This window comes from Zonotrichia albicollis, chromosome 5, assembly GCF_047830755.1.
Source record: "Zonotrichia albicollis isolate bZonAlb1 chromosome 5, bZonAlb1.hap1, whole genome shotgun sequence".
NCBI classification, from domain to species: domain Eukaryota; kingdom Metazoa; phylum Chordata; class Aves; order Passeriformes; family Passerellidae; genus Zonotrichia; species Zonotrichia albicollis.
The window spans coordinates 58,754,347-58,779,135 of record NC_133823.1 but is presented as its reverse complement, the minus strand read 5'-3'; the positions used below and the strand labels follow the sequence as shown (position 1 = coordinate 58,779,135).

Sequence of the window (24,789 nt, the reverse complement as noted above, 5' to 3'; positions counted from 1 at the left end):
GTGACTCATGCAGGCTTTGTCACTGAGTGGCAAGAGCTTTGCAGGACTAAAAAAGAAAAAAAAACCCTCTTTAAATATCACACATTAGTTCTATTGATAAAGAAATGTTTTGATGGCTTGGCTTGTTTTTCACCACTTTAATGTTTTCTACAAGTAGGATACAGTCACTTGGATTAGCTGGAAAACCTTGAGCCGGAGATCTTTTACTTGTTGAAATCATGTTAAACACATCATCAGGCAATAACAAATTACTTGCATTTGGTTTAACTGGAATAATTTTTTCCTCTTATTTCAAGTAGAATTTTGTTGGCACAAATAATAAAACTTGTTCAGACAGTCTCTGGAAGGATTTGTTGCTGCAGTTTGAAAAATACAGCAATAGTTAGACTGCAGCATTCTAGTGACAGATATCTAAGGCTATTTATTTTTATGATTGATCACAATCTCACAAGTTCTGACACATGAAAACTCTTTTATCTTTATGGTAGTTATTTGTAAATCTTTTTCCTTCCTAATGCTTTGGCAGCAATGCTTGGAAACAATTACTAAAACATGTAAGGAAATAGTTAAAATATTTCATTCTCTCATGTGAAGGGGTAAAAATGGAAAGCTTAAGAGAAACTGGAGACTTCTGCAAGACAAGATGACTCAGTTGCCTTTACCTGAACGCCTACCCATGCAAAGAATTGCTGTTGTAAGCTGCCAGGTGCTTGGGAACAATGGCTGCCGTGTTACTGTCAGCTCCTTACTGCCAGGCAGACAATCCTTCATGCAGCAGCAGGGAGAAGTTAAATGGGGTGTGTGTGTTTGGGCACAACTGGGACTTCAGGTAGCACATTTGCAAGTTCTGGTCCACATTTTAAGATTTTGTAAGATAACGTGGTGAAGACAATTGCTGTGACCGTGGCTAAACACGATGGTTTCTGCCTTCCATGAAGAGTTGGTTGTGCTTGTTTCCCTGTTCTTTCTGCATGTTTTATTGATAATCAGGAGTGTCTGGCTTTGGTGCAGGCATTGCTTATGGACTCCTACCCTGCACAGCACCTATCCCAGTGATGCTGTTTTTAGGCCTTGTGGGGCTGATATAGTGTTGCTACTTTGTAAATAATTATTGTAGCTGAAAGTGATGCAAAAAGAAGCTGTGATATTAAAATAAAAAGACAGTGCTTGCAGCAGTGGACTGTTTTAGTTAAGAATGTATAGGTTCTTGACAAACAGGAGTTTTCTTTTGGAAGGTGCCATTAATTTGAATCTGTTCAGCTGCGAATACTGTTTGCTGTATCCTGAGGGGTAGTGTTAACCTAAATGAAGTTGAGTGGTCTTTTCCTCAGTGATTTCTGAATGACAGAAACAAAAATACTAGCAGCTAGAGGGCAGGTGTATAAAGTTTATAACGAAGCATTAATATATAAAATAAACCCTTAAACCTCTGGCATAACAGTGTCTCTTTGGGTCACAGCATTTTCAGGGAAGAATTTTATAGCAGGTGGTGCTGCCTCATGAGACATTCGCAATGCAGAATTAAACGACTTGGCCTGTTCTGCCCTGTCAACTCTCTGATTGGCCAACTGTCTGGAAGAAGCACTCTGTTGTTTTATGGATTGATATTTTACTGTATTTTGTGTATGTTAATGATGCTGCTTTTACGGGATCGGTTTGGAATTTTGAAGCATTCTTTTTACAAGACTTCATGGTTTTGGGGTTTTTTTGCCTCAAAATTGGTAGTAAATAAAGAGTTCTCCTTTTATTGCTAGTGTGTTTGACCTTGCAGGTTCTAATTGCTTGCAGTTTTATTTTATGCCTCACCCCTTCCTGGGCTGGAGGAGAGATGGTCATAGTGCATGAGTGACAGCTTTGGTCCAGTTCCCAGCCTGGTGCCAAGTGTTAGGCAGAAGTTTTGCTCTGCTGCAGGCTTTGGAGACATTAATAAAGTGTGATTCCTCTTTTCGTTTCCAGGTTTTTTGAACAAGATTGAAACCTCAAAATGTTATTACATTTGTTTTTTGTGGTCTTTATCACCAGAGAGAAATTCTAGAAATTAAATTAATTTATCTGAATTAAATGACATAACATGACCACACCTTTTGTTCATCAGCACTTTAGCTTTTAAAAAAATCCAATAGCTATGAAGCCATTCTAGGGTTTGTTCATTCTAGGCTAGTTGCCTTTTTGACTTGTTTTGATAAAGAAATTAATCGGAGTTATATCTCTTAGTATCCACTCAGCCTTACTATCTATGCAGTAGTTTGCACTTCACCTGTGGGGGTAGGGAAACATAGTTTGCCAAATTGTTACCAGTTACTTTGCAGCCACAACTTCCTTTGAACAAGTGAACTTCTTATCAGCACACATTGTACTAGCTTCAGTGACTTGCACTGAACTGGAGCTGAAATAAGCAGGGAGGATGATTTTGGTAGTCTGTCTTGCATCAGCAGGATTTTAATTGGCACATTGTAGCTATGGTGACTGGCATCCCATAAATACCAAAGATAGATTTTAATGTACAATCTTCTACTTCAGAAGATTGATTTTTTTTTTTCCTAACTCTGCAATATAATGGTGTGCATTAATTCCTTGGTGCAGTCAAAGATACAGGGAAAGTCACACTGGTTAATGTGGTGGGTTTCCCTGGTCTCTGTGGAGCTCCTAAAGATGAGGCCTATTTGTACTGAGCATAAACAACTGTAAATGCTGAATGCCTTATAGATTGGTATTTAATACTCCATGGTCCTTGAAAGGTCGTTGCTTTTTGCTTTGGATATTGAATGTAAATGTGTATTAATTCAAGTCAGACTGTTTTCAGCAGTCACAAGCTCAGAAGTTCATTAGCTGCTTGAGCATTTTGGCCAAGTCTCTTTGTTGTTGGCCCATTTTTTTGCTTTTGACATGAATTAGCTTTTGTGAGTTGACTAAAAAATAATACATAAGCGAATGTATTAGCAGCTGTTACTACAGATTCTGCAGTGATGTAGCACAGGAGGGGTTTTAAGTAGTGTCAGTAAAATGAAGCTGGACAAGCCACTTTGTTCCTTTTTATTAACTGGAATGACTTCTCTGCTGCAGAGAATTTTAATATGTACATATTTACTAAGTGGCTTTCTCATAATTCTCTAATTCTAGTCTGAGTGGAATTAGTTCCTGTCACTCCTAAAAAACATTGATCACATTCTTGGTCTTTCATAATTTGTAAACTCTGGTGACTGTTGTTGCGGGGTCCGATTGAATTCCTGTGGATGCTGTGACTGTTCAACTGGATTCTTTCACTAAAAACTGGATTTGACCCTCAGCTCAGAAGCCTCCCTCTGATTTAAATAATAGCAGCTGTTTGGCCTGGAAGAGCTGAAATCTAAAGCTGACAGCTTTACTCTTTCTAATACAGATAGACTCTGTGGCTGCAGCCTATGTTTCCTTGCTGATTCTGTTTTTGTCCTGGCAGCTCCTTCGAATGACCATAGCAAAGCAGAGGCTGGGGGATGATGAAGTTGGGGCTCGCCACTTTGCAGCACATGAGCGGGAGGACCTCGTTCAGCAGCTGGAGAAGGCTCGAGAGCAGGTAGTAATTAAATGGGCATACATGTCATGTTTTACAGAGCTATTGGAGTAGTAACTAAATCATTTCTGTTCTGTATGAAGGGCTGGGAGCTGATTGATGCTGGAAGTAGTGGTTAGAGTGAATTCCTAATCTCTGGAATTTTTTCTCTAGACTATTGATTCTCTTTTTTTTTTTTAATGTCCAGCAACAATTTGTGACAATTGGATATTGTCAATAAATGTGAATAAAAGGTACCCTTTAGTGAAGGCTCTTACAAGTATTCAGCACAGTGTACAGTGGCTGATGTACCTCTTAAAGATACCCTCTGAATCAAATTTCTGTTAAAGTGTTGTTAGTGAACTCTTCCTCCTGCCTCCAAGCTATTTCTTCTCCTCTTCTGCAGAATTCTCACATCAGACCTATTTCGCTTCCTCAAGTCTGTATGAATGCTCTTTACCATGCAGCATCAGACTTTTTCCCAAACACTGATACATACATTTCTGAACAGTTTTGCAGCTCTGCATTATCAGGTTTTCCCACACTTATTCCTACCAGTGTCAGTTCGAACTTGAATTAGCCATTCTGTGATCAGGAATTTCTAGTTTTTCCGTCTTCCCTCAATTCCACTGTACCTTACTGGAAAGGCTGTTGGTCCTCTTCCAGTGTGATCCTCCCTGCTAACTCTCTTACCAAGCTTGTGTTCTTTCTATTCATCACCCAGCCTCTTTTAAATGGTGGTCTGTTGTCCTTCCTGGCCTATCTATGTTTTCTAGGGTGTGGGTGGAGACTTCTGTCCCTGCAGACTTTTCTCACACTCAGTTTTGCCTCCTTGGAAGTTTGAAGCTCTTTGTCCTTGAGTATCTTTCACACTGGACTTCTTCACTCTTTTGCTTAATAGCACAGCTCATCTTGTTGCCTCCATGATTGCTTATTTTTGTACTTTTTCAGTTCTTACTTTATGGAACCTCATTGCTCAAGTCCCATGATTAGTGCAAATTCCCATTTGCAGGCTTTTTGACAAGGCTTGTTGACTTAATTCCTGGAGTCCTGGAAATTACATGATAAAACCACCTTAATATGTTTGTAGAGCAGAATTACAGTAGAGATTGAGATTTCTTATATATTTATTGTTTTCTAGAAATTTTTTCAAACTAATCTAACTGGTAAAGTTACTTAACTCCAAGTTAATGAAATTGAGGAAAAATACCTGGGGTTATGAGCTTTGAAAAGACTTTTGACTGTCCAAAATTAATACTGTTGAAACATGTGCTTGTTTCTGTTTTCAGGCTGGGTCCTATGTTAGCTATTGTTTAAACTCTTACTGGTACAGCTCTCCTTTCTTCTCAGATTGAGACCCTGAGATATGATCTTCAGGCTGCACTGGATGAGCTACAGGATGTGAAAGAGGAACGCTCTGTTTACCAAGACAAGTCTGACAGACTGAACCAAGAGCTGAATCATGTCTTAGGAGGGCATGAAAACAGGATCATTGACATAGATGCTCTCTGCATGGAGAACAGGTGAGTGCATTACTGTTTCCCTAGAAAAACAGTGTGCTGTTGTAATAGGAGTATCAGGAAGTCAGTCACAACAAAACTTTAAAGAAAATATATCCAAGTATGAAAGTTAAGAGATTTTGGAAATTTGTTTTGCCCGTTTTGTTTATACTGTAACTAAGCATTAAATAATATTGAGAAAACTAGGCTACAGGAAATTACCAATGTTGTATTTGGCTGCAGAGATGCTAGTGATGTTCCCAAATAAAGCTAAACAAGGAAAAAGAAGAGAAGACCTTTTTATTCCCATCACTGTATGGCACCAAAACCAAGAATATTAAAATTTCTGTATTCAGAAACTCCCAGTGAGCTGTAGTGGACTAATCTTGAATTGGAAACAGGGACTTTGAGTACCCTCAATTACAGCTACAGACATAATTTTCTCCACAGGAGAGGTTGTCAGCATGGAATGATTTGTCAACAAAAGTTGCTGGTGAAATGACCCATGTAGATTTTCTTGCTGGTTTCTTGGGAAAAGAATGTGTTTTATGGTCTCTGTTAGGGATGCCAGGGAGGAGTCCCTGACAGAGCCATAGTAGGTATCTCCCTTAATGTCAACAATTACCTTAAAGTGAAATAGAACTTGTAAGACAGCTTCCATTTTACAAAACTTATGCTTTAGGCAAGAAAGTGTAGTACCAAAGGCATTACTTCTTCCCTGCAACTTCAGGGGTTTTTCTTCTGTTTTGTGTGGCCTACAGAGTTCTGTATCAATTTAAGCCCCCTGCTCCCCTGACAGTGATGTGAGTTTTTTCCTGTGAAATAATTAAATTGTCATAAACCCTAATACAGCTGCAGTTGTACTTCATGAAAGAAAATACCTTATAAACCCTTTATTCATAAAAAAGATATTTTCCTACTTGGAAATAACTGTCTCATCCAAGTGCATAAACTCTAATAGGAAAAACTGTGCTGTTTCATTTAACGGTGTACCATTTTTCAGCTGTATTGTTAAATTTTCTACTTTGTGATTGCTAATGAGAAGTGCCAAGTAAGTGATGGATATTGCAATGCAAAAGTTCTGCATAGCTGAGTCTTGTGCAGACATATATACAAATCTTCATGTGTCCATCTCACAGACCTTCGAGTACAGAGGGCACACATAAATAGTTCCTGACTATTTCCTCTAGATATAAATATATTCTTTTTGCTTTCTTCCCCAGAAACCTGACGACCAATACAAAATAGTTGTGCAGCATGCTTGACAAATCTAACAGGAGGGCAGCTCCTGCTCTGATGCAATTTGTTTCCCTGCTTTAAGTTTTATGGGGTCAAGAACAGTAAGATTTTGTTATTTCATCCCTCAGAGAACTGCAGAGGGAAAAGAACTCTCACTAGTTCAAAGAGAGGACATGCCAAATAGTAAAGAAGACTGCTTGAGGCAGTATTTGAGGGTTCCGTGAAGTAAAGGATTACATTTCTTTTTCAGGTATCTTCAAGAGAGATTAAAACAGCTTCAAGAGGAAGTCAACCTTCTGAAGTCTAGTATTACTAAATATAAGGTAAGATCTTCTCAGTGTATCATTTAAACTGTACTTCTTTGTTTATTGAAGTTACTCTTCATTTTCATGTTAAATGTGTTTGAAGAACAAATTTGTTCTTGAAAGAAAAGTCCACCATTGACATTCTGACAATATTAGCATGTATACATATTACATGTTCACTCTTCCTTGTAGGCTTCTTAGCTGAGGGTAGTACAAAGGGATACCTGTTAAGAGTATGTTGAAAAATTAATGAAATATCTGTTTTTTAAGTTGTGTGGGGGAACCATCAGTCTGCTGGGGGGCAGATGATCAGCCTTCCAGCCAGCTGCTAGGTGAAAAGTAGCAGATCATGCAGTGGTGAATAACTGCAGCCATGTTGGTGTCACAAAAAGATCATGTCTCCCTGTTCTGTGGTGGCTGTGCTATTTCTTCATGTAGCTTAATGGTAATTAAGCTTTCATTGTTCTTCTTGTCCTGAGTTAAACTATATGCTGTTTTACATAAAACCTTCAGGACTGATTTTTGGCCTTCCCAGAAGCTGTGCACTCTTCTTTCCTTCTGCAAATCATTTTGGGGAGTGGGAGGGGAGGGCTGCTTGTCAGGCTATGAGAAGGGTAATCTTAGGATTGTCAATAGGACTTCTTCATTTAGGTCACTATAAAGTAGTTTGTGCACACTATAAAGTATGCACAAAAACCACAGCTTTGCTTATGTTTTTTGTGCATAAGCAAAGCTCCTCAAAATACCAACTGCATTTCAGTGTCTGTTCCTGCTTGCAGCTTGGGTCTCTTGGAATGTGAGTTTATTGGTGAGAACTGAGCATCTTGGTGGTCCAGTGGGTTTCACAGAACTGTAATTGAAAGATCTGGTCTTCTGTAGCAGGACCATTCTGCTTCTAATTTATGAAAGTCAGTATTTGGTGCTAAAAGGCCTTATAGAAACTCTGATAGAGGAATTGGAAACCTTTGAAAAAAACTTTGAAACCTATCTAAAGAAATGCTGGGAAAAGTTTGCTTTTGTTTCCAGTTGATGTTGTCTACAGCATACTGCAGTATCTTCACTGGCAGTCAGCAGATTATCAAAAAATAGGCAAGTCTTAACTATACATTGGGGGGAGTGGGTGGGAGAGACTGCAGTAAAGTGATTATGATGAGACAGATGAGTCTTTGTAACATTCCAAAGACTTTAGGCTAGAGAATAATAATCTGAGAGAGTTACACCCCCATAGTTTATTATAGGTCTAAGGTCTAGGCCTTGCAGAGCTGCTCTGAGACCAAAACCCAAAGTTCCAGATCTTTTCCTCCTTATGACAGGATTTGTTAGCTACTGTTTTTCTAAATAAGATATTTGTTGTTTCCCTAGAATGCACTAGAGAGACGAAAAAATTCAAAGGCTCATAGTAGATCCAGTAGCAGTGCTCTGACTGGAGTCCTTTCTGCAAAGCAAGGTATTGCATAAATGCAGCATGGTGTTGCATATCTCACTGAATTCCTTTCATCTCACCTCTTAATTTTCTAACCCTTTCCTTACCAACCAAACCAAAAGCTCTCTTCCTATTCTCTGTTTATAACTATGTGCTAATTCTGTCCTCTTCTCAGTTGACTTTACAATATAAAATTTGCCTCTGGATTACTGCTTCTTCTTTTGTTAATTCTTTTGCCATTCATTCTCTCCCCCATTAATTTTATCAAATATTTCTTTACTCTCTAGACCCTGACAAATCACTTCTTTATTCATCTCTTTGCTCTGCTAACAATGGCAGTCACACTTCGCATTCCAATGAAAAGTAACTGGGTGGTGGAGGAGGGGCACTAAGTCAGGTTTTCTGCTGCTGTTCTTGGAAGCTTTTACATTCAGATGTTTTACAAGAAATCTTTGTGTCCCATGTTTCTTCGTGGGTAGCAAAATAATCTCTTTTCCCTGTTTCAAAGAAAATATCAAGATTAGGAAAGAAAGGGAATGAGTAAATTCTTTGAAGCAAACAGTGTATCTTGCCACCATATTGTTTAAATGTAGGTATATTCATACACACACATGAGATCAGTAGTAAGTGTCATGCTAAGTTGAAACTCATTTTTCTGGTTTTGACTTCTCTTTTCTCCTCTTCTCCATGTACTTGCATACATATATATATACATATGTAAAGAAGCAGAGCAGATTCTAGTTACAGGTTTTAATGATACTAGTGAACTTCCTGATTTGGCTTGAGGGTACAGGCTCTGTGTTGCAGAGGAAGAGTTCATGGGTGACTGTACTTTCACACCATTCCTAAATAACCCTAAAGATGTAATTGTTCTAAAAATGAGTATAAAATATTCTTTGGAGGTTTAAGTTTTAATGACCAGTTACCAATTAGTAGGCCTGTAAAATAATTATTTTGTATATTTCTGAACGCAAAGAATTTTCCAAAAGCAGAATCAAGTTAATGTGTGTCTGCCTATATTTGTTCTGGCTATTGCTGTGAATAACAATCAACTTAGAAAGCCACCATACTTATGCCAGCTAGAAATTGCAGTTCTGATCTTTTGGCTTAGTTTTTTAATTGAAAGAAAAATATATGTATTCACTTAAGTAATTGGAATAGTTCCTTGATGCTAAGTAAATGTTTGTGTTGTGTTTCTGTGCATGAGAAGCCAAAACTCATTTGTGTTTTTAACATTATAGTCCAAGAGTTGTTGTCGGAGGATCATGGATGTAGCCTACCAGCCACACCACAATCCATTTCAGATCTCAAATCACTGGCCACTGCATTACTGGAAACCATCCATGAAAAAAACATGGTCATACAACACCAAAGACAAACTAACAAGTAGGTGGCATGACTTCTAAGTAAAATATCAAGCTATGGGAAAGTTAGTTTGTGGAAATATTAAGGGAAATGGGAAGGAAGATTCATTTTCGCAGAAAATTCATCATCATGGTTGAGTGGTGGATTCATTAGTTTTTAAGACCAAATTTGTGATTTGAGAAAAATTACATTTTCCTCTTAAATTCTAGGGTTGATAGGGACCTGTCTGACTCTGCTAGGCAAGGATTGGTTTGCTGTTTATGTTATTTCAAACTGCAATAAAGCAGACTTCTGGCAGGAACATCTGTAGGAATAGCTAAAGAAAAGCTTCTGGGAGGAAGGACACCCTTGAACTGGAGAGAAGATATGTGGTAATTGTTTGTCAGTGTAGGAAATTTCTAATATGCTTTGTTGGGTTATTAAGTGTTGCTCCCAGAAAAGAGTCTGAAAAGGTTGATGTAACATTTGACAACTGCTCAGTGGCCTATATCATACACGTGATACCTGTTGCTCCTATAGTTACTTTGCTAAAAGTTGAAGGAGATAAACACAGTTTGATTGCTACTAAATGGGGTTTTTTAAAAATCTGAACTGAACTTTAAAGGAGAATTTGTTTACTCTTAGCTGTTCTGCTCATCAGTAGAATTCTTTGTGGCTTGTACAGTTCCTATCATGGCATACTATAAAAATTTTGACACATTTTGTGACATTCTGATATTATTGTCCTTATGCAGCGTATAAAAATCAGAGCTAGGAAGTGTTCCTTGATTTTGTGCTCAATTTCATCCCCTCTTTTTTGTTGGTGAGTTTTTTGGTTTGTTTTCCTAATTTTTTTAACCCTGAGTCACTGCTGGTAATCAGAGGTTATTCAGGCTTCTCAAAAGCACATCAGGACCAGATGCCAGCAACAGCCAGACATCTTTCCTGAGAAGTAGTACTGAAGTAAAGTGTATTCCACTAGAATGGATTATTCACTTTGATAACTTAGATATTAGGCAGACTCCATTGCATAATTCTGAGTGATGTGGCAACAGAAGTGGAGGAGCAGTTAATAGCCACTTTTAATATTTCTGACACATCAAATGGCTAATCAGCTGAAAGGAGACTAAAGTGGTAGAAATGTAGCCCAGATGTAACTGATGGCAGCTCAGTCAATTCCTGTCCTGTGATACAGGAGGAGTTGCTGCACAGAGCAGTGCTAAGGAAGGGCTAACAGCTGCTTACTCACTTCTTACTGCTAATGTAGCATCAGAAGGAAGACATCCAGAGAACAACTTTTGTTGTTCCAGGTGTAACCAACCCTTGCCTCTTACATCCTGATGCTGTATCAGTGTAATACCCAGTGGTTTATTTTGCATAATTTTTCTTTTTTTGCAAAGTTCTTAGTTTTGTATTCCTCTTTGGTGATATGCAGTGTCTTGCATCTCTCAAATATTATTGCAGTGATTGTTTTCTGATACTACTCTTTCTGCTTTCACCTACTGAGTATGGGTTGTCTTGAGATAACCCACAGAAGGAGATATGATCTCTGTCTGTGTGCCTCACTGGTCACATAAAGCCATCAGGGTATAGATTGGATAAATGCCAACTACTATTTTGTGGCCAACAGAAGATCAGCTCTTAGAGGGAAGTGACAGTCCATATCAGTCCAGGGTCAGGAGTGTTCTCAGAATTAAAGTGTTATATTCCGTTCAGGATTGTTCAGGGGAAAAAAATACAGATAAATCCTGATCAGATTGAGTGAAGAGCCTCAAAAACATTCCTTCGTGGTATTCTCATGCTTTTTGTCACTTTTGACTTTAGGTGGATTAAAGAAAATATTATGGAGCTAGGAGGAATGGGAGCCACTACAAGTGGAAACACCTAAGACATAAAACTTTAATGTGAAAAAGGGAAATGCAGGTAGGACATCAAGGAAGAACATCCTTTCTTTGAGATGCAAATAAATGAGGGCACTTACTTGCCATATAAAAAGTTAAAAATCTGCTGACTTGTGAAAATGGGAAAGAAACTGCCCACCTGTTGGAGAAAGTTAGATGTGAGTGTATGATCAGTGTACAAGTTAAACAGACAGGGTCGTAAACTGGTACTAGCAGAAGATGCATTCTTTTGTTGAAGACGTTTCTCCATTCAAAATAGGAAGTTGAGAAGCATGTGAGGCTAGAGAGAATTGTAGTGATAAAAAGTTTTACATAAATCACAAGGCAGCAGTCTTTCCCTGTGCAAAGAGCATATTTGGAGGACACATTTACCCTTTCAGATTGTTGTTTGAAGAAAGTGAGATTTATTGGGTAAAGAACATGAGATTTTGGGGTGGTTGTTTCTTTTCATGGAGAAAATTGTGCATTTGATATTTGATGGGTGAATGACCTGGTAGTGATTGTCTCACTATCAGTAAATGAGATTTTTCAGACCACATGACCTTACTTTCCCCCATACAGTTAACCTACTCTAAGGTCTAGACCTCTTTGGTAGCTTGCAGTCTGAGAGTAGGCTATATAAGTTTACAATAGCAGAATGGTGGGTTTGCTTTCTGAATAACTGAAGCAATAACAAGACAGTGGATTTTTTAGTGTAGATTGGAATTTGGATGTTCTGCTGAAGTTTACTTTCTGTTCTTCCACTGTTGTTAAAAAAATCCATTGCCACTTGTTCTTGGAGAAGACACACTACTGTTATTGCCACTCTTCTAAAGAAGTGGCGTGATAGAAGGAACTGTGGGAGGTTGTGCCTAGGGACAAGCAGGCTAAATCTAGCCTTTATTTTTTATCCCCAGTTTTCAGAAAGAAAGAAGTTGTTGTGGAAAAAAACGGATTGTTTTTCCAAGGTGGTTGGTAGCTACTAATGCTAAGTTCAAGTAACGTCCTGTGTTTTTCTTCACAAACCCATTAGCTTAATTTGAAAAGGCAGCTGTAAATTAATTCTCTACGCAGTAGTGTGTTGCGAGATTAAACAGTTCCATAAATGCAAAACCAAATTGTCCTAACTCTGCTTAGAAAATGGATAAACATCCTTTTTTATTCTACCAGCAATAAACCATTTGTTAGCTGTTCTTTTTAGTGCAATTTGTTCCTGAAATTGCCAGCACTTGTGCAAGCTGGATCAGCGTAAAAGCTGCTGTGGTGGTTAGATATATTGCACTAATTTTAACATTTCTAACTTGGGCAAGTTCAGTCATGTCCAAAATTACAAAAAGGATTGTGTCAGTCTGTAACTTGAGCACGTTTCCATGAGAGGTGCAGAGCCAGATATGGGACTGTGACAGTCCTATTTACAGGCATTTAGTGATGGTATCTGTATGAGGGTGTATGTCTTCTGCAGCAAGAGCTAAATTAAAACCAGGTGAAGGCAGCAGGTGAAACCATTGCTACTGTTGCACAAACAACAGATTTCTGTAAAACCTTATCCTGGAGGGAGGTTTATGCTAACTCCCTTGTTGCATTAGGCACAGGACCAGAGAACAACGGAAATAGCTATCACCTGTGTCTGTGACATAATCCTTGTGTTTTAGTTGAAGGATCTGGTTCACTGTGTCTAGAGATAAAAAAAGAGATCAGGGAATTGCGTGCTATCAGCCCATGCAGTCCCTTTAAAAATACTCACCCAGGTAGGCCTACCCAGGCCACCACAGCTCTGTCTTCCCACAGCATCTATGGAAGTGGCAAATTAACTGGACATCTCAGGGGAAAGGAAGAAATGTGATAAACCACATTGTGTTCAGAATAGCTTACACATTTATCTTTCAAAAATTTATAGCTATAAGAACTTGCAGCTTTTTTTAGGTTTTATTTCTCCCCTACCTGTCTTAGGATAATGGAGGTTTTTAAGCAAGCTAGAATGATACTCATCTCTGAATGTATTTTGGTCTCTTCCTGAATGAAAGGAGTGGGGTTAAATATTGTCCTCAAATGTTGCCAAGCATTGTTCTGAGAGACAAAATGATCCTTCTATATGCAACAAAGAACCTGCAACAAAAGTTAAAAAAATAACCAGTGCCTTTTCAGAGGATTCTGTAGGTATTATCAGGATATATTCTCTCCAAAACCATTAGAACTAGTGTGGTACAGCTGATAAATAAATAAATTATAAATAATTACAATTATTTATATAATTATAAAAATAATTAAAATTAATTATAATTACATTTATAGTTATACAATTATAATAGATAATATATTAATTATAATATATAATATACAATATTAAATTATAACTACATAATATAGAAAATAATTTAAATATTATATAATGGTATAATATATTCTATATTATGTAATATATAATTTATTAATTATAACATATATTATAATTATAAAATAATTATAAATAATTATAAATAAATGATAACATTTAAGAGAATCAAGAGAAAAGTTACTTTGCTGTTGTTACCTGAATAACAAGAGCAGTAGCAATAACTTCTTACAGAGGGCTGAGATTCAGGTAGTATGGCTAGCTGGCAGGGAAGGCAACATCCTTTCCATTTTCTGCCTGGAACTCATGGTGAACTACTTATGAAAATAATAAGGATTAGACGTGTTAAACTTCTGACTTCTTTGTGGTGACAATCATTAGCCAAATCAACATTGTTTTGTCAGCTCCCTGCCAGAACTGACATGATGTGGAAAAAGTCTTACATCAAGTCTCTCTGTTCCCCTCTCAGCCTGGGGAATTCCGTGTTCTTTAGCTGACCCTTGGTGAGGCCTTAGGCAGGAAGGTGGGAAGGGGCTCCCAGTGTGCAAGGCAGAATTTCCTGAAAGCTGCTCCAGTGCCTTTTGCTGCCAGCTGGTGTGTTGTACTGCAGAGCCCAACTGCTGGGTGTCAGGGTTATGAAAATAGTGTTATTAAGGCTGAGTTCCTCTTACCAGATGGAAGCATTCTGAAAGTGAAATCTAGACCTGAATAATTTTGCTTTTAATTGAAGAAGACAGTAGTAAATCTATCATAACCTTTTTAACCTACTGAAATACTGAGTTTCAATGGGGAAATAACATAACTGCTTTGTATTTTCTCCTCTGCTTTTGAATGTGATGAAATGTTCTTTTTAGTTGACACACCCCTGTACCTCTCAGTGCTTTCTTTGATGTTTATTATAAGCTTTCTCTTTCTGTTTTACATTCTGTCTCTCATCTTGATATTTTTGTAATCTTTAAAATACTTAGAGGTTTTTATTGTGTCATTGCAAAGCCCTCGCAGTAGAGATTTCAAAAATGCTTAGTCCTTGTTAATCAATTTTCCTAGCCCCCTTGATATTTGCAGGGTGTGCTATTCTTCACGTCCTTCCCAGAATCTGCCATCTTGTCAGCAATGACATTCCCAGTGTGCTCAGATGTCTGCACAGAAAGCCCTTGCTGAGGAGCTCTCAGTGCAGTATTACACAGCTCTGGGATGCGCAGCAAGATACTATTGCCTCGCTGGGCTGGGATCTGCTGCTTCTCAGCATTCAGTTCAAATTTAACTGATTTATCCTGTTGCTGTAATTTGATGAGTAAAACTTGCTGTCCATAATCTCTGCTGTCATGTTTAGAATTGCTAGTGAGTATTGTTTGGGATTTATTTAAAGATTTTGCAGACTTGCTGTGCCTGTGAAACACTTGCAAAAATTCATTGGAGAAACAAGCCTTCTTTTCAAGATAGAAATCTCTCATTTGATCTGGGGAGAGAATTAAGACTAAAAGTTAAATCCTGCAGGAGAGCTAACTGCAAATAGTATTTGCGTATGAAGTCAGATACAAAAGAAGACATGACCCGAGAAATACAGTGAATACTGAGTGGGTGATAAAGGCACTAAAGAGCTTGAAGCTTTTTAGTAAAGTAGAAAGCAGTTCAATGCTAAAAAAGAAAAATAAATAATGTGTAATAGAAAAAAATTTCCTTACCATTTTAAGCAATCTTAGTGGTAGAAAATATCCCCTGAATAAAGGACTATCATAAATGTGTGTCTTGGAACTTCAAAGTCAATCTGGATGCTCTGTCTTGAGTTTTCTATATTTTGTCTGTTTAGCTTTTACCTTCTGGTTTTAGCTATAAAGAAAATAAAGTGATATTTGCAGGCAAGAAGTTAGAAATATTGTGAGTAGCTTTTCTTTTTCTTTACTGCAAAGATTGGATGTCCAGTACATCCTAGGCCTTTTGCTTTTTTAAAAGCATGGTATAGATTAGACAAATATATTTAATATTCTTTTAACTCTGGGAGAGGTTGTCCATTGCTGTTAGTGAAAAGAGATGACTGTATACAGGTTTACTGCATACTGTATACAGATTTACTAGTTAAGTGGCAATTTAAAAATTCAACTGTAGTCATATAAGTAATTGGGCTTTGGTTACCTTGGTATAACAGCTATTCTTTTTCCAAAGAATTCTAGGTAATCGAGTGGCAGAACTAGAAAAGAAATTAAGAACTTTGGAAATTGCTGGCTTGTGGAGTCTTCCAGGTTAGTAAAATTTCAAGCAAATAGCTTGCATTATTTAGTTTTCAAGGGTATGTTTGCCTTTAAGAGAAGTTTGGCTGTGATTTTTTTTATGACAGTTACCTGGTGAATGTTCTATTCAGCACATTTGCAAAATTAGAAATGTCTAATAAATGTTAAGTGGAAAGCAAAAATCACTAGACTTTGCAAACTCTTAAGTCAAATATGTATTGAAAATAACATGAAAAGTGCTAAAAAACCAGTTTAAATATTGAAGTAATCAAATTATTTCCATGGAGAGCAGGCAAAAAAAAGGGAACTTTTTTATTTAAACATTGCATAAAATGATGCACAGGTCGTTGGTCATTATGTTTTTCAGCCAATTTTATTTATTAATTTTGTACTTCTTTTAACCATGGATTTTGTTTTTTACTATTTTTAAATGCTTTTCAGTAGAATCATAAACTCCTAGAAATTGGAAATGTAAATGGTTCTAAATTTTCTAGTCCATCTCTCCAGAACAGGCTTATTCCCTGTAGTCCCTTAAGTATTGTATTTGGTTTTAAATTACTCAAGTAATGGGAGATTAATCTGCTTCCTAATAGACATCGTTGTTAGGAAAATGTGCAATATTTAATTTACATTTACTTTCTTGCTTCTTCCCATTGCACCTAATTGTGTCTTCTGTAACCACTGTAAATTATGCTACTTTGTAGGTGGTGTTTGCATCATTAGGCTTTGTTGTTTACAGATTCCTATCAGTGCTAGTAAGAGGGGGGATAGAGTGGTTTAGGCCTCTGGTTTTTTGGCTCTGGTTTTCCCACCTAACCTGTACATCTAGAAGGAAACACTTGACAGAGCTGAAGAGCCCTTGTAACAAACCTGTGCTGTTCAGCTGTTTGGGCTGATGTGGTGTGTTTCTGCTTCAGCTTGCCTGTTTGGGCTTTCTCAGTCCTGCTTGACTGTTTCCTGAACTGGAGGTCCAAAGGTGTTTCCATGGATTTCTCCACAGTTAGTCACTAACATGTGTAGTGTGCTTAGTGCAGTTGTGCCTCCCCACAATCTCCAGCAGATGAAGGTAAAATGTTTGTCTAAGACTTTGCTAATGCAGTTTAGTACATTACTACAAACATGTCTTTCAAACTCACTGGTTCAAGGCACTGTAGGGGTTTGTTTGTTTAGTTTTGTTTTTCAAGACTAGTGTGCCATAAAAATTTTACACTCATAAATGCAGCACTTCTCATGTTTGCAAAATGTATTTTAAAAAATGGAAGTGGGAACTTCTTGCACCTTATTGATCTATGTAGGTAAAGCTTCAAATTAATGTTTATACAATAACAACTGTCTCTTTCCTTCCTTTCTTTTGCTGCCTGAAGGCCTGAGCTACAATGTCTCAGTGGGATTTGGGAGTAGGTTCTGCTTAACGTATTTATTTAGTAACTGATCCTAGCAGTACGTTAAATATTGTCATTGCATGTAAATAAATGGAAATGTTATCTGAACATTTTTATATCCAGCAGAATTAGATGTTCAGTCAATTGAGTTAGATGACCACAGGAGAAACAGAGGCTGCTCTACATGAAAGTTCATTTGCGTTATGAAAAATAGTAAGAGGGGATGATCTTAAATATTTTTAAAGGAATTTTACACTGGATTGTGAGTTCTGTTGAGCCCTGATGTTTTCTTGATTTTTTTGCTTGCCTTTTAAATCAGGAGTGCACTTTTGTTTCCAAGTGCACTCTAATCCTGGGGTGGTCAAAAAGAGCATTGCAACACCTGGTGGGTCACCAGTTTTCTTTTCAGAGCGTGCAAAGCTTCCGCTCCATAAAACAGCAGTGTGTAACAATTAGTGTGGGAATACCACAATGGATTCTGCAGCTGAATATTGGCTTGGGTGAGGAGCAGAACATGGAGAGTATCTCATCTAGTCAGTCTTAAATCCAGAGTGAAAAAATGTTATTTGATTGTGAGTGGAATTTTTTGTCACTGGAAAAAAAAAGCAAATAAAAACTGATGTTCATTCAAGTGCTGAAATAAATGCAGGATTTTAATCTGAAGTTAATGTTCCTACTTAGTCATCATTGTTTATATAACATTTATAACATACACTGTCACCATGATAATAATATCTTCCAAATGCTGCTTATATGCTTGATCCTATTGAAGAAAGATCTTGAATGCCTCTGTTTTTTTGTTAGGTGACATATTTGTCATCTGCTTTTTGAGAAAGCCATGAATGAACTATGGGGAAGCTAATCAATAGGAAGTGCATATTTAGTTTTTGAGAAGGTAAAATTTCATTCCCTCTGGAAGTTCTGCCTACCAGACTTTATATTGCCCTGCTTAGAAAATGGCTTTAGTTAAGTGAATCTGTTGTGAGGTTTGTTTTCATTGCTGAAAAGAAAGCAAGTTTGGGCATAGATTTGCCTTTGATTTTCTTTTTATAATCCTGTTTCCCTAAAGAAGGAAGCAGAGAATGTGATGTTCACAGAAGCATTTAATTCTTTGCTTTGTCTTGGCTACATTGTGGTAGAAATATGCACACAAATAAGTTAAATGTATTCAATGACAGTACATAATAAACTCCATTTAATTCTTTTCGCAGTCTGATGTCACTAGACATTCAGATGGGTAATTCTGTATTTTTTAAAATCTGTCATTTCCTGAAAATTCCAGATTTCCACTGGAAAAAAAGTCTAAGAGCCAACCATGACTCAGCCTTCTTCTGTGTGGGATGATAAGAGAGTTTCAATGCTGCCTCCTGCCCTGCAGTAATCAGCACAGAGCAGAGGCAGGGTAGAATTAAAGGGCTCTGCAGCTGCTCTGGCTGTAGCCAGTTACAGTGGCATAGGGTGCAGCAGAGGTTATAAGAAAATACCCAACCCTGGAGGAGAAAATGAAAAATTTACTATTACTGAAAACTTGTATGTATTTTGAGATCTGTATACTTTCACTATAGTCCTTGAAAAATTCATTAGAGGAACATGAAGCTATAGAAGTTATGAAATTGAGCTTACACAGCAGCTAGTTGAAATTCTTTGTGTGTAATCCAGCTTCAGATCATGATTCACAGAATGCAGTGCAGCAGTACCCCTATGTGCCTCCTTCATGAATGGATGTCAATTGCTGTTAATAAATAAATATTCATCAGACTCTTTGGGTCACATCTATTGTTAAGATGTGTGGATACTGAGCTTAGCTTTATTTTCTGTAACCAGGCTGGTTTTCAAAGAAAAATGGGAAAGTAAATGTGTTTACTCTGTAAATGCTGGCTGGAAAGTCAAGAAGTATCTTTTGTGATGCTTGTCTTGCAATCTTCAGGGACTTCAGCTCAGGCTTTACTTTTTTTATTAAATAAATTTAAAAGTTTCTGCTTTCTACTTTCGTATTAAAACTGCCACTCAATTTTTTTTATTCATCATCTTTTTACTTCTTCCATTGGATTCTTTGGTATTTTTTTGGATATGTGGCTGCTTCTGACTGTGTGAATATCTGTTGAGTATTTTCATACCACAAGTTCCCTGTATAATTTGGTTCTTCCAACACAAAATTCCTTCACTTTTACAAAAAGCACATTCATCTAGGAGCTTTTGCATTTTGAAATATTGGTTGGATTTGTTTTGCATTTTTTATGTTTTTAATTAATTATGTCTTACAGTGGGAGGGTTGTCCTCTTTGCTGTTAGTTAATGCTGGTGAAGGCAGAATTCTGATGCATACTTGACGGGGGATCAAATTTCCACAAGATTCATGCTTCAAAAGCATTAATTGCATTCATACTGCTGCAGTGTATTGCCCAACATGGCGAGGGTATAAAAGACCATTGCTACCTTCAGGATCAAGGTATTTGCAGCCAGTGCCCTTAAAAAGAGTGAGGGATTGGAGTGGTCCGGTTAGACTCCATGGGAACAGCTTGACTTTCATTATTCCTTAGTATGCACCAGAACTTTCTCAGGGCTGGATTTATTCCAGGTATCTCCTGACCCGGTGTTCTCTTGAAAGTCTTTGTCTTGGATGGGTGATTAGATTTAGGATGTTGCCTTAAGGTGAAACGTACTAACAGATTTAGAGGGGCGAAGTGGCTGTTACATAAATGTCGTTCTCATGGAGATAAATAGAGCAGTGTCTTGCTGCCTCCCCAGCCATTACTTATCAGTTGGCATTTGTTCTGGAGGCCACACAAACACCACGCTTAGCTGATCTTGCACATTTCCTGCCGTTTCCCCTCGAGGTTTAAGGTAGTGTAGTCACTAAAAACATGAGCATCCTGAATAGTGGAGGACTTCCTAAAGGATCTGCAGGTGTTGCTTTCTGCATTGCTAAAATACGTAAACACTAAGCATCTACAGCAGAGTCCTCAGATGAAGGGTTTCTTGTATTATTTTGTCTGCAAAAGAGCTGGAAAATTGCCTTTTTCCATTTGGTTTAAAACTGAAATGCTCAGAAATGTTTTGGGAATTTTCAGATTAAAATCCCTCCTGTTTCCCAGCAATGTGTACTTGTTTGCTCCCTCAGTTCTTAATTATGCGAAGTTTATAGGATTTTTTTTAAGGAAGCATTGCAGGATAATATAAAATCTGAAGCATAAAGCTACATAATGATGAACCTGCCTGTATCACATGAAACAGAATAATAGAGAGTAAAGAGTCAGTGCTGAACATTTGCTGGTAATAGCATGCAAGTGATCCATTACTTTGGTATGATCTGATTATTACTATTTTTAATTGAATTCTAATTGCTGATTCAATTTGCTGCATACAGCACCTGGTCTTTCAAAATCTGGCCTTTACTCAGTACTGCAGATAAAAACACGCAGCTTTTCTGCCTTTGCCTTGCATATTGTGGCTCCAGTACAGAGTATTTTTTTTTTCATGCTGTGAAAGGATCATTTGAGATGCTTTTCCTGTTCTGTACTTTCCAATATCATTGTTAAAAATTTGTGGGCAACATGACTGATGCACAGTGGTTGTAATTGGTGAGCCAGCAGCTCTAACAGTGTGGTTGTTGCAGGTGGGAAGGACACGATAACATTCAGTGACCCAGCCCTGCCTGTGATACAGCGCTCCAGGTCACCCTTGTCAGCCTTTGCTGATAAGCCTCAGAGAACTGAAGTACAAGGTGAGCACCTGGGACGTGAGAACATGATGAGAGCTGAGTACTCATTCCTTTCCAAATAAAATGTAATAAATTTTCATGCTGGGATAGCAGAAGGCAAAGTTTCAGCGATCACAGAGATTGAATACATCATCCACAGGTAAAACAGATAGATGGTCCCAGTACAAATAGCAAAGAAACGACTGAAAAGTTACTCTTGAATGGATTGCTAAGGCTAGGGATCAGGTCTTACACTGCAGAGAATTTTCCTGCCCGATAACATGACACTGTGGGAAGTTATTCATGCCATCTGTGTTGCAGTTAACTGATTCCTGCACTTTTCCCCTCAGTTAAAATGCACAGTAGGAAGCAGTCTGTGGAACTGGTTGAGCACTTTCCTGCATTATAGGTGATGTCTAGATGAATGGCTTCCTGATTGCACATGGTAAATTGAAATACCCAACTCATTTTCCCAGAGAAATTCACTGCTTTTTTCATAGTCTTACATGTGTTTTGTTAAAAATCCTTCTTCAGTTGCAAGCTTTAACATCTCTCCAAAGTCAAGCTTAGCTGTATTTGGCAGTTGCTGATAACCTTGATTTGTTTTTCCTTAGTTTTTCATAATGGATGGGAGATGGATTATTTTATTTGCTTATTGGCATTTGGATAAAGTCTTTAATGGGCATAACATTATGATATGCCCAGATCTTTCTCAGCTAACCATGAAGCTTCATAAACAATTTATTTGTTAGTCCTGAAACTAAATAGATTCTGGCTTAATTTTGACTTTATAGCCCATGTCATTATCTGATAAAATGTGGCAGCAAGGCTGATCTTTTTTTATAATCTTGATCAGCTGATATTTTTGCTAAAAATAAGAAGTGAAACTGTAATGAATGGTTCTCTGGTGAGTAATAATAACTCATAAATATTCATTCTTTTACCTACTTAAATGTTGATTTTTAATTAAATTGGTAGTTATTGAAAGTATTTACTTGGTGGCATTATGTTCTTTTTCTTTCCACATTTGTCCTAGGTGAGGCTGACATTACAGTTGTGATTACAGGCTGGTCAGACAGGGAGTCTGATCTGTCTGTCACATCTCATCAGACCCTCTTGCTGTTGCTTTGTAGCACTGCCAAACCTTAACTCTGGGCTGAAGCTTTCCACGTTGTGTTTTCTACGTCAGCTATTTTTTTCTTTTCACATAGCCAAATAATATTTTTTTTTTGTTAAGTACTGATAACCATGTGTGGTTTTTTGTGGGATTTTTTTGTCTTTTATACATTTGAATTTGGGTTGGTTTTTTTTCCAATATGCAAGCATTTCCTGTATCTACAATTATAGGAATTTAAAATCTAGGGAAAAGGTTTCCAGCCTGAGGAAGCAATTTGGAGTTTCCACCTTATTCTACATGATTCACTTACAAATCTCATCTGCTAAAAACGAACAAGTTATTTTGTTGAGCTTAATTTGTGCCACCAGTGCTGGTAAAACTCTGTATGCACCATTCCTTTGAGATAAAGTAAACTTAGAGGGAAAAAATCCTGGAGCAAAGTGGGAAGAAAGGCCAAGATCAGGACTTGAGTAGATGGGGCTTGGCAAAGTCCATGGAAGTCTGAGTGAGGAGGGACTTGCATGTGGCTGAGCAGAGGTCAGAGCACAGGAGGGAGAAGTCAGAACATTGGCAGTGAAAGCAGGATGTGATTAAAAAATATATCAAAGGTGGATGAGAAATGGGCATAGTAGGTATAGAGACTGGATAAACAAGGGGATATGGAGCAGGAACAGAAAGATAAGCATGGGAGGAGAAGAGCAGAAGTAAACAGCCTTACTGTAGGAAAGGACAACCAGGATTAGACCTGTGGCAATCATAGGGAGAATCAGATCCCAGTAGGTCATCTCCTTCTTTTCTCCTCTCCATCCCATGACCATAATGAGAACCGAGCTTAATCATAGAAATTCTGTCATCAAACTGGAGCAGGTTAAGAAATTACTGTTCTGCCTAAACTAACAGCTTGGGTTTCCCCTTACCTATGTCCCAGTGTATCTGATAACGTGCAGTGAGAACTGAGACAAAAGTTACCTCTGTGATAATTAAATTGAGCCAACTTTTTGGTGGCATAAATGAGCACATACCTACAACCAGCTGTGCAGGGGACACCATAGTTTCTAGCAGTAGGTGACACAACACCTGCTGCTCCAGATGTTCCAGATTCTTTTTCTGAAGGATGTTTGGGGCTGCCATTTTCCCTTCAAAGCCTGAAAAGGAAGCAGTGTGTTTTCAGCTGTAAGGCATATCCCTGTGCTTGGAGTCACACAACTCCTCTGCAGTCAGAATCTGTATGGGAATGGTACCCAGGTATGTTTTGTACCACTCTGCACAGAGAGTGACTGCTGTTGAGGTTTAGGAACTTGGTGCATATTGCTATTTTTCATCTATACCATGTGCCTCCAAAATCTGGGGGACCATGACAACTGGGAAGAAAACAGGAGTGTGTTCATCCACTATGATTCATCAAACAAGCATGCTCTTGGTTAAAGTATTACTGAAATAAAAACAAAACCACTGTTATTTTCCTATTAATTGAATGATCAGTTGAGTGAAAACAGTTGATAACCACAATAACAGTGAAATTCTTACTTATTGTTATGTATTAGATCTCATGTCACATTGGTCAGTTACAGCCTTTTAAAGAATTGCATTTGGTGTCTGTTTGACTCAAGAAATCTTCTTAGCTTTTAAACATACACTTACTCTTCATCAGAACTTTTTATAATGCATCAAGTGTTGCTCTAGCTAGATCTGAAGATAATCAGAGGGCTTTTGCAGGCTTTTTTTATCCAGTCTATCTGCTTACCCTGGTCTCATCAAAGCCTCCTTTAATCTGCACTTGTCATTGTTTCAGTTAAGCTGGGTGGTGGATGTCTGTAGGATCTGCTGTGCAGTTCCTGTGTGAACATGCATAATGACAGAGTGGAATCATATGAATTAAAGCCTGTCTTGTGCCACGAAATCTCCCTTTATCCACTGCACAGGATGGCTGGTGTCATGGGATGGATTGTACCTGAGCATCTCAGCTGCTAATGAACAGCTGCTCAGGGATTTTCCCTCCATTGTTGAATGCCTTGTCCCTGCTGTGCTGCCTGGGTGCTGTTCCAGGCATTCCCTGAAGAAAGCAGTGCTGTTCTTCTATGAACTTTTCTCTGGGGATTTAGTGCTTTGAGACAATGTATCTTCAGAAGATTGCAGCAAGCTGATAGGTTAGTGGTTTTCTACTGTAAGAGGGAAGAAACGTAAAACTGTAAGAGGGAAGGCAGAGTCCCTGCTAATTTGGAGTGCTAGTTGGAGGTATGTACATTTTGGCTCATTTGGAGCACTTTGATGTACAGCACAAGCAGAGCAGTACTGCACATCAAGCTCCTAGTTTTCCAGCTGACTTCTCAGATAATGAGGCTTAGATCCAGTGGGTGATCACCTTTTGAAAGTTAATTTATCCCTGCCTTTTCCACAGACTTAAATTCCAGCTCTTCAGAGTTCATTCCTAGCCTTGTTGATGGCAGTGTCTGGTGCCAGCCCTGGTCTCATTCACTCAGTAGCTCCCAAATTCTAAGTGAGTCAGATATGATAGAGACAGTAGGCTGGTCCTCTGCAGCCAGGCAGTCCCATTCTTGTGTGAGGCAGGATTTGTGTGAGAGAAATGGAGTAAATTCTTAAATACTCAAATATAATGCGTCTGCACAACAAAAGTAATTTTAAGCTCTCAAGACAGACTTATTTTCAGGAATTCCTAATTTTTCTTACTTTAATTTGCAAGTTTATTTTTAATGAGGCTTTCTGTTCTTTAATGGACACTTTTCACAAGGGTGTTTGTTTGCACATTGACTTTTTTTTCCTCTATTTTGACTCTTTTTTCAGTGTTTGCATT

The 24,789-nt window shown here is 37.9% G+C and overlaps 1 protein-coding gene across 4 annotated transcripts in view; it reads left to right on the top strand.

The window, feature by feature from the left end:
* CCDC149 (coiled-coil domain containing 149) overlaps window positions 1-24,789 on the top strand; it is a 50,651-nt gene that overhangs the window by 21,177 nt on the left and 4,685 nt on the right. For 2 of the 4 annotated variants that reach the window (XM_074541819.1, XM_074541817.1), the window contains exons 5-12: window positions 3,437-3,553; window positions 4,880-5,052; window positions 6,518-6,590; window positions 7,935-8,019; window positions 9,237-9,381; window positions 15,715-15,791; window positions 17,144-17,176; window positions 20,777-20,884. In XM_074541819.1, the coding sequence (XP_074397920.1) occupies window positions 3,437-3,553; window positions 4,880-5,052; window positions 6,518-6,590; window positions 7,935-8,019; window positions 9,237-9,381; window positions 15,715-15,791; window positions 17,144-17,176; window positions 20,777-20,884 (811 nt within the window). The remainder of the gene's footprint in view (window positions 1-3,436; window positions 3,554-4,879; window positions 5,053-6,517; window positions 6,591-7,934; window positions 8,020-9,236; window positions 9,382-15,714; window positions 15,792-17,143; window positions 17,177-20,776; window positions 20,885-24,789) is intronic. The other 2 variants (XM_074541821.1, XM_074541820.1) reach the window with 1 other exon arrangement.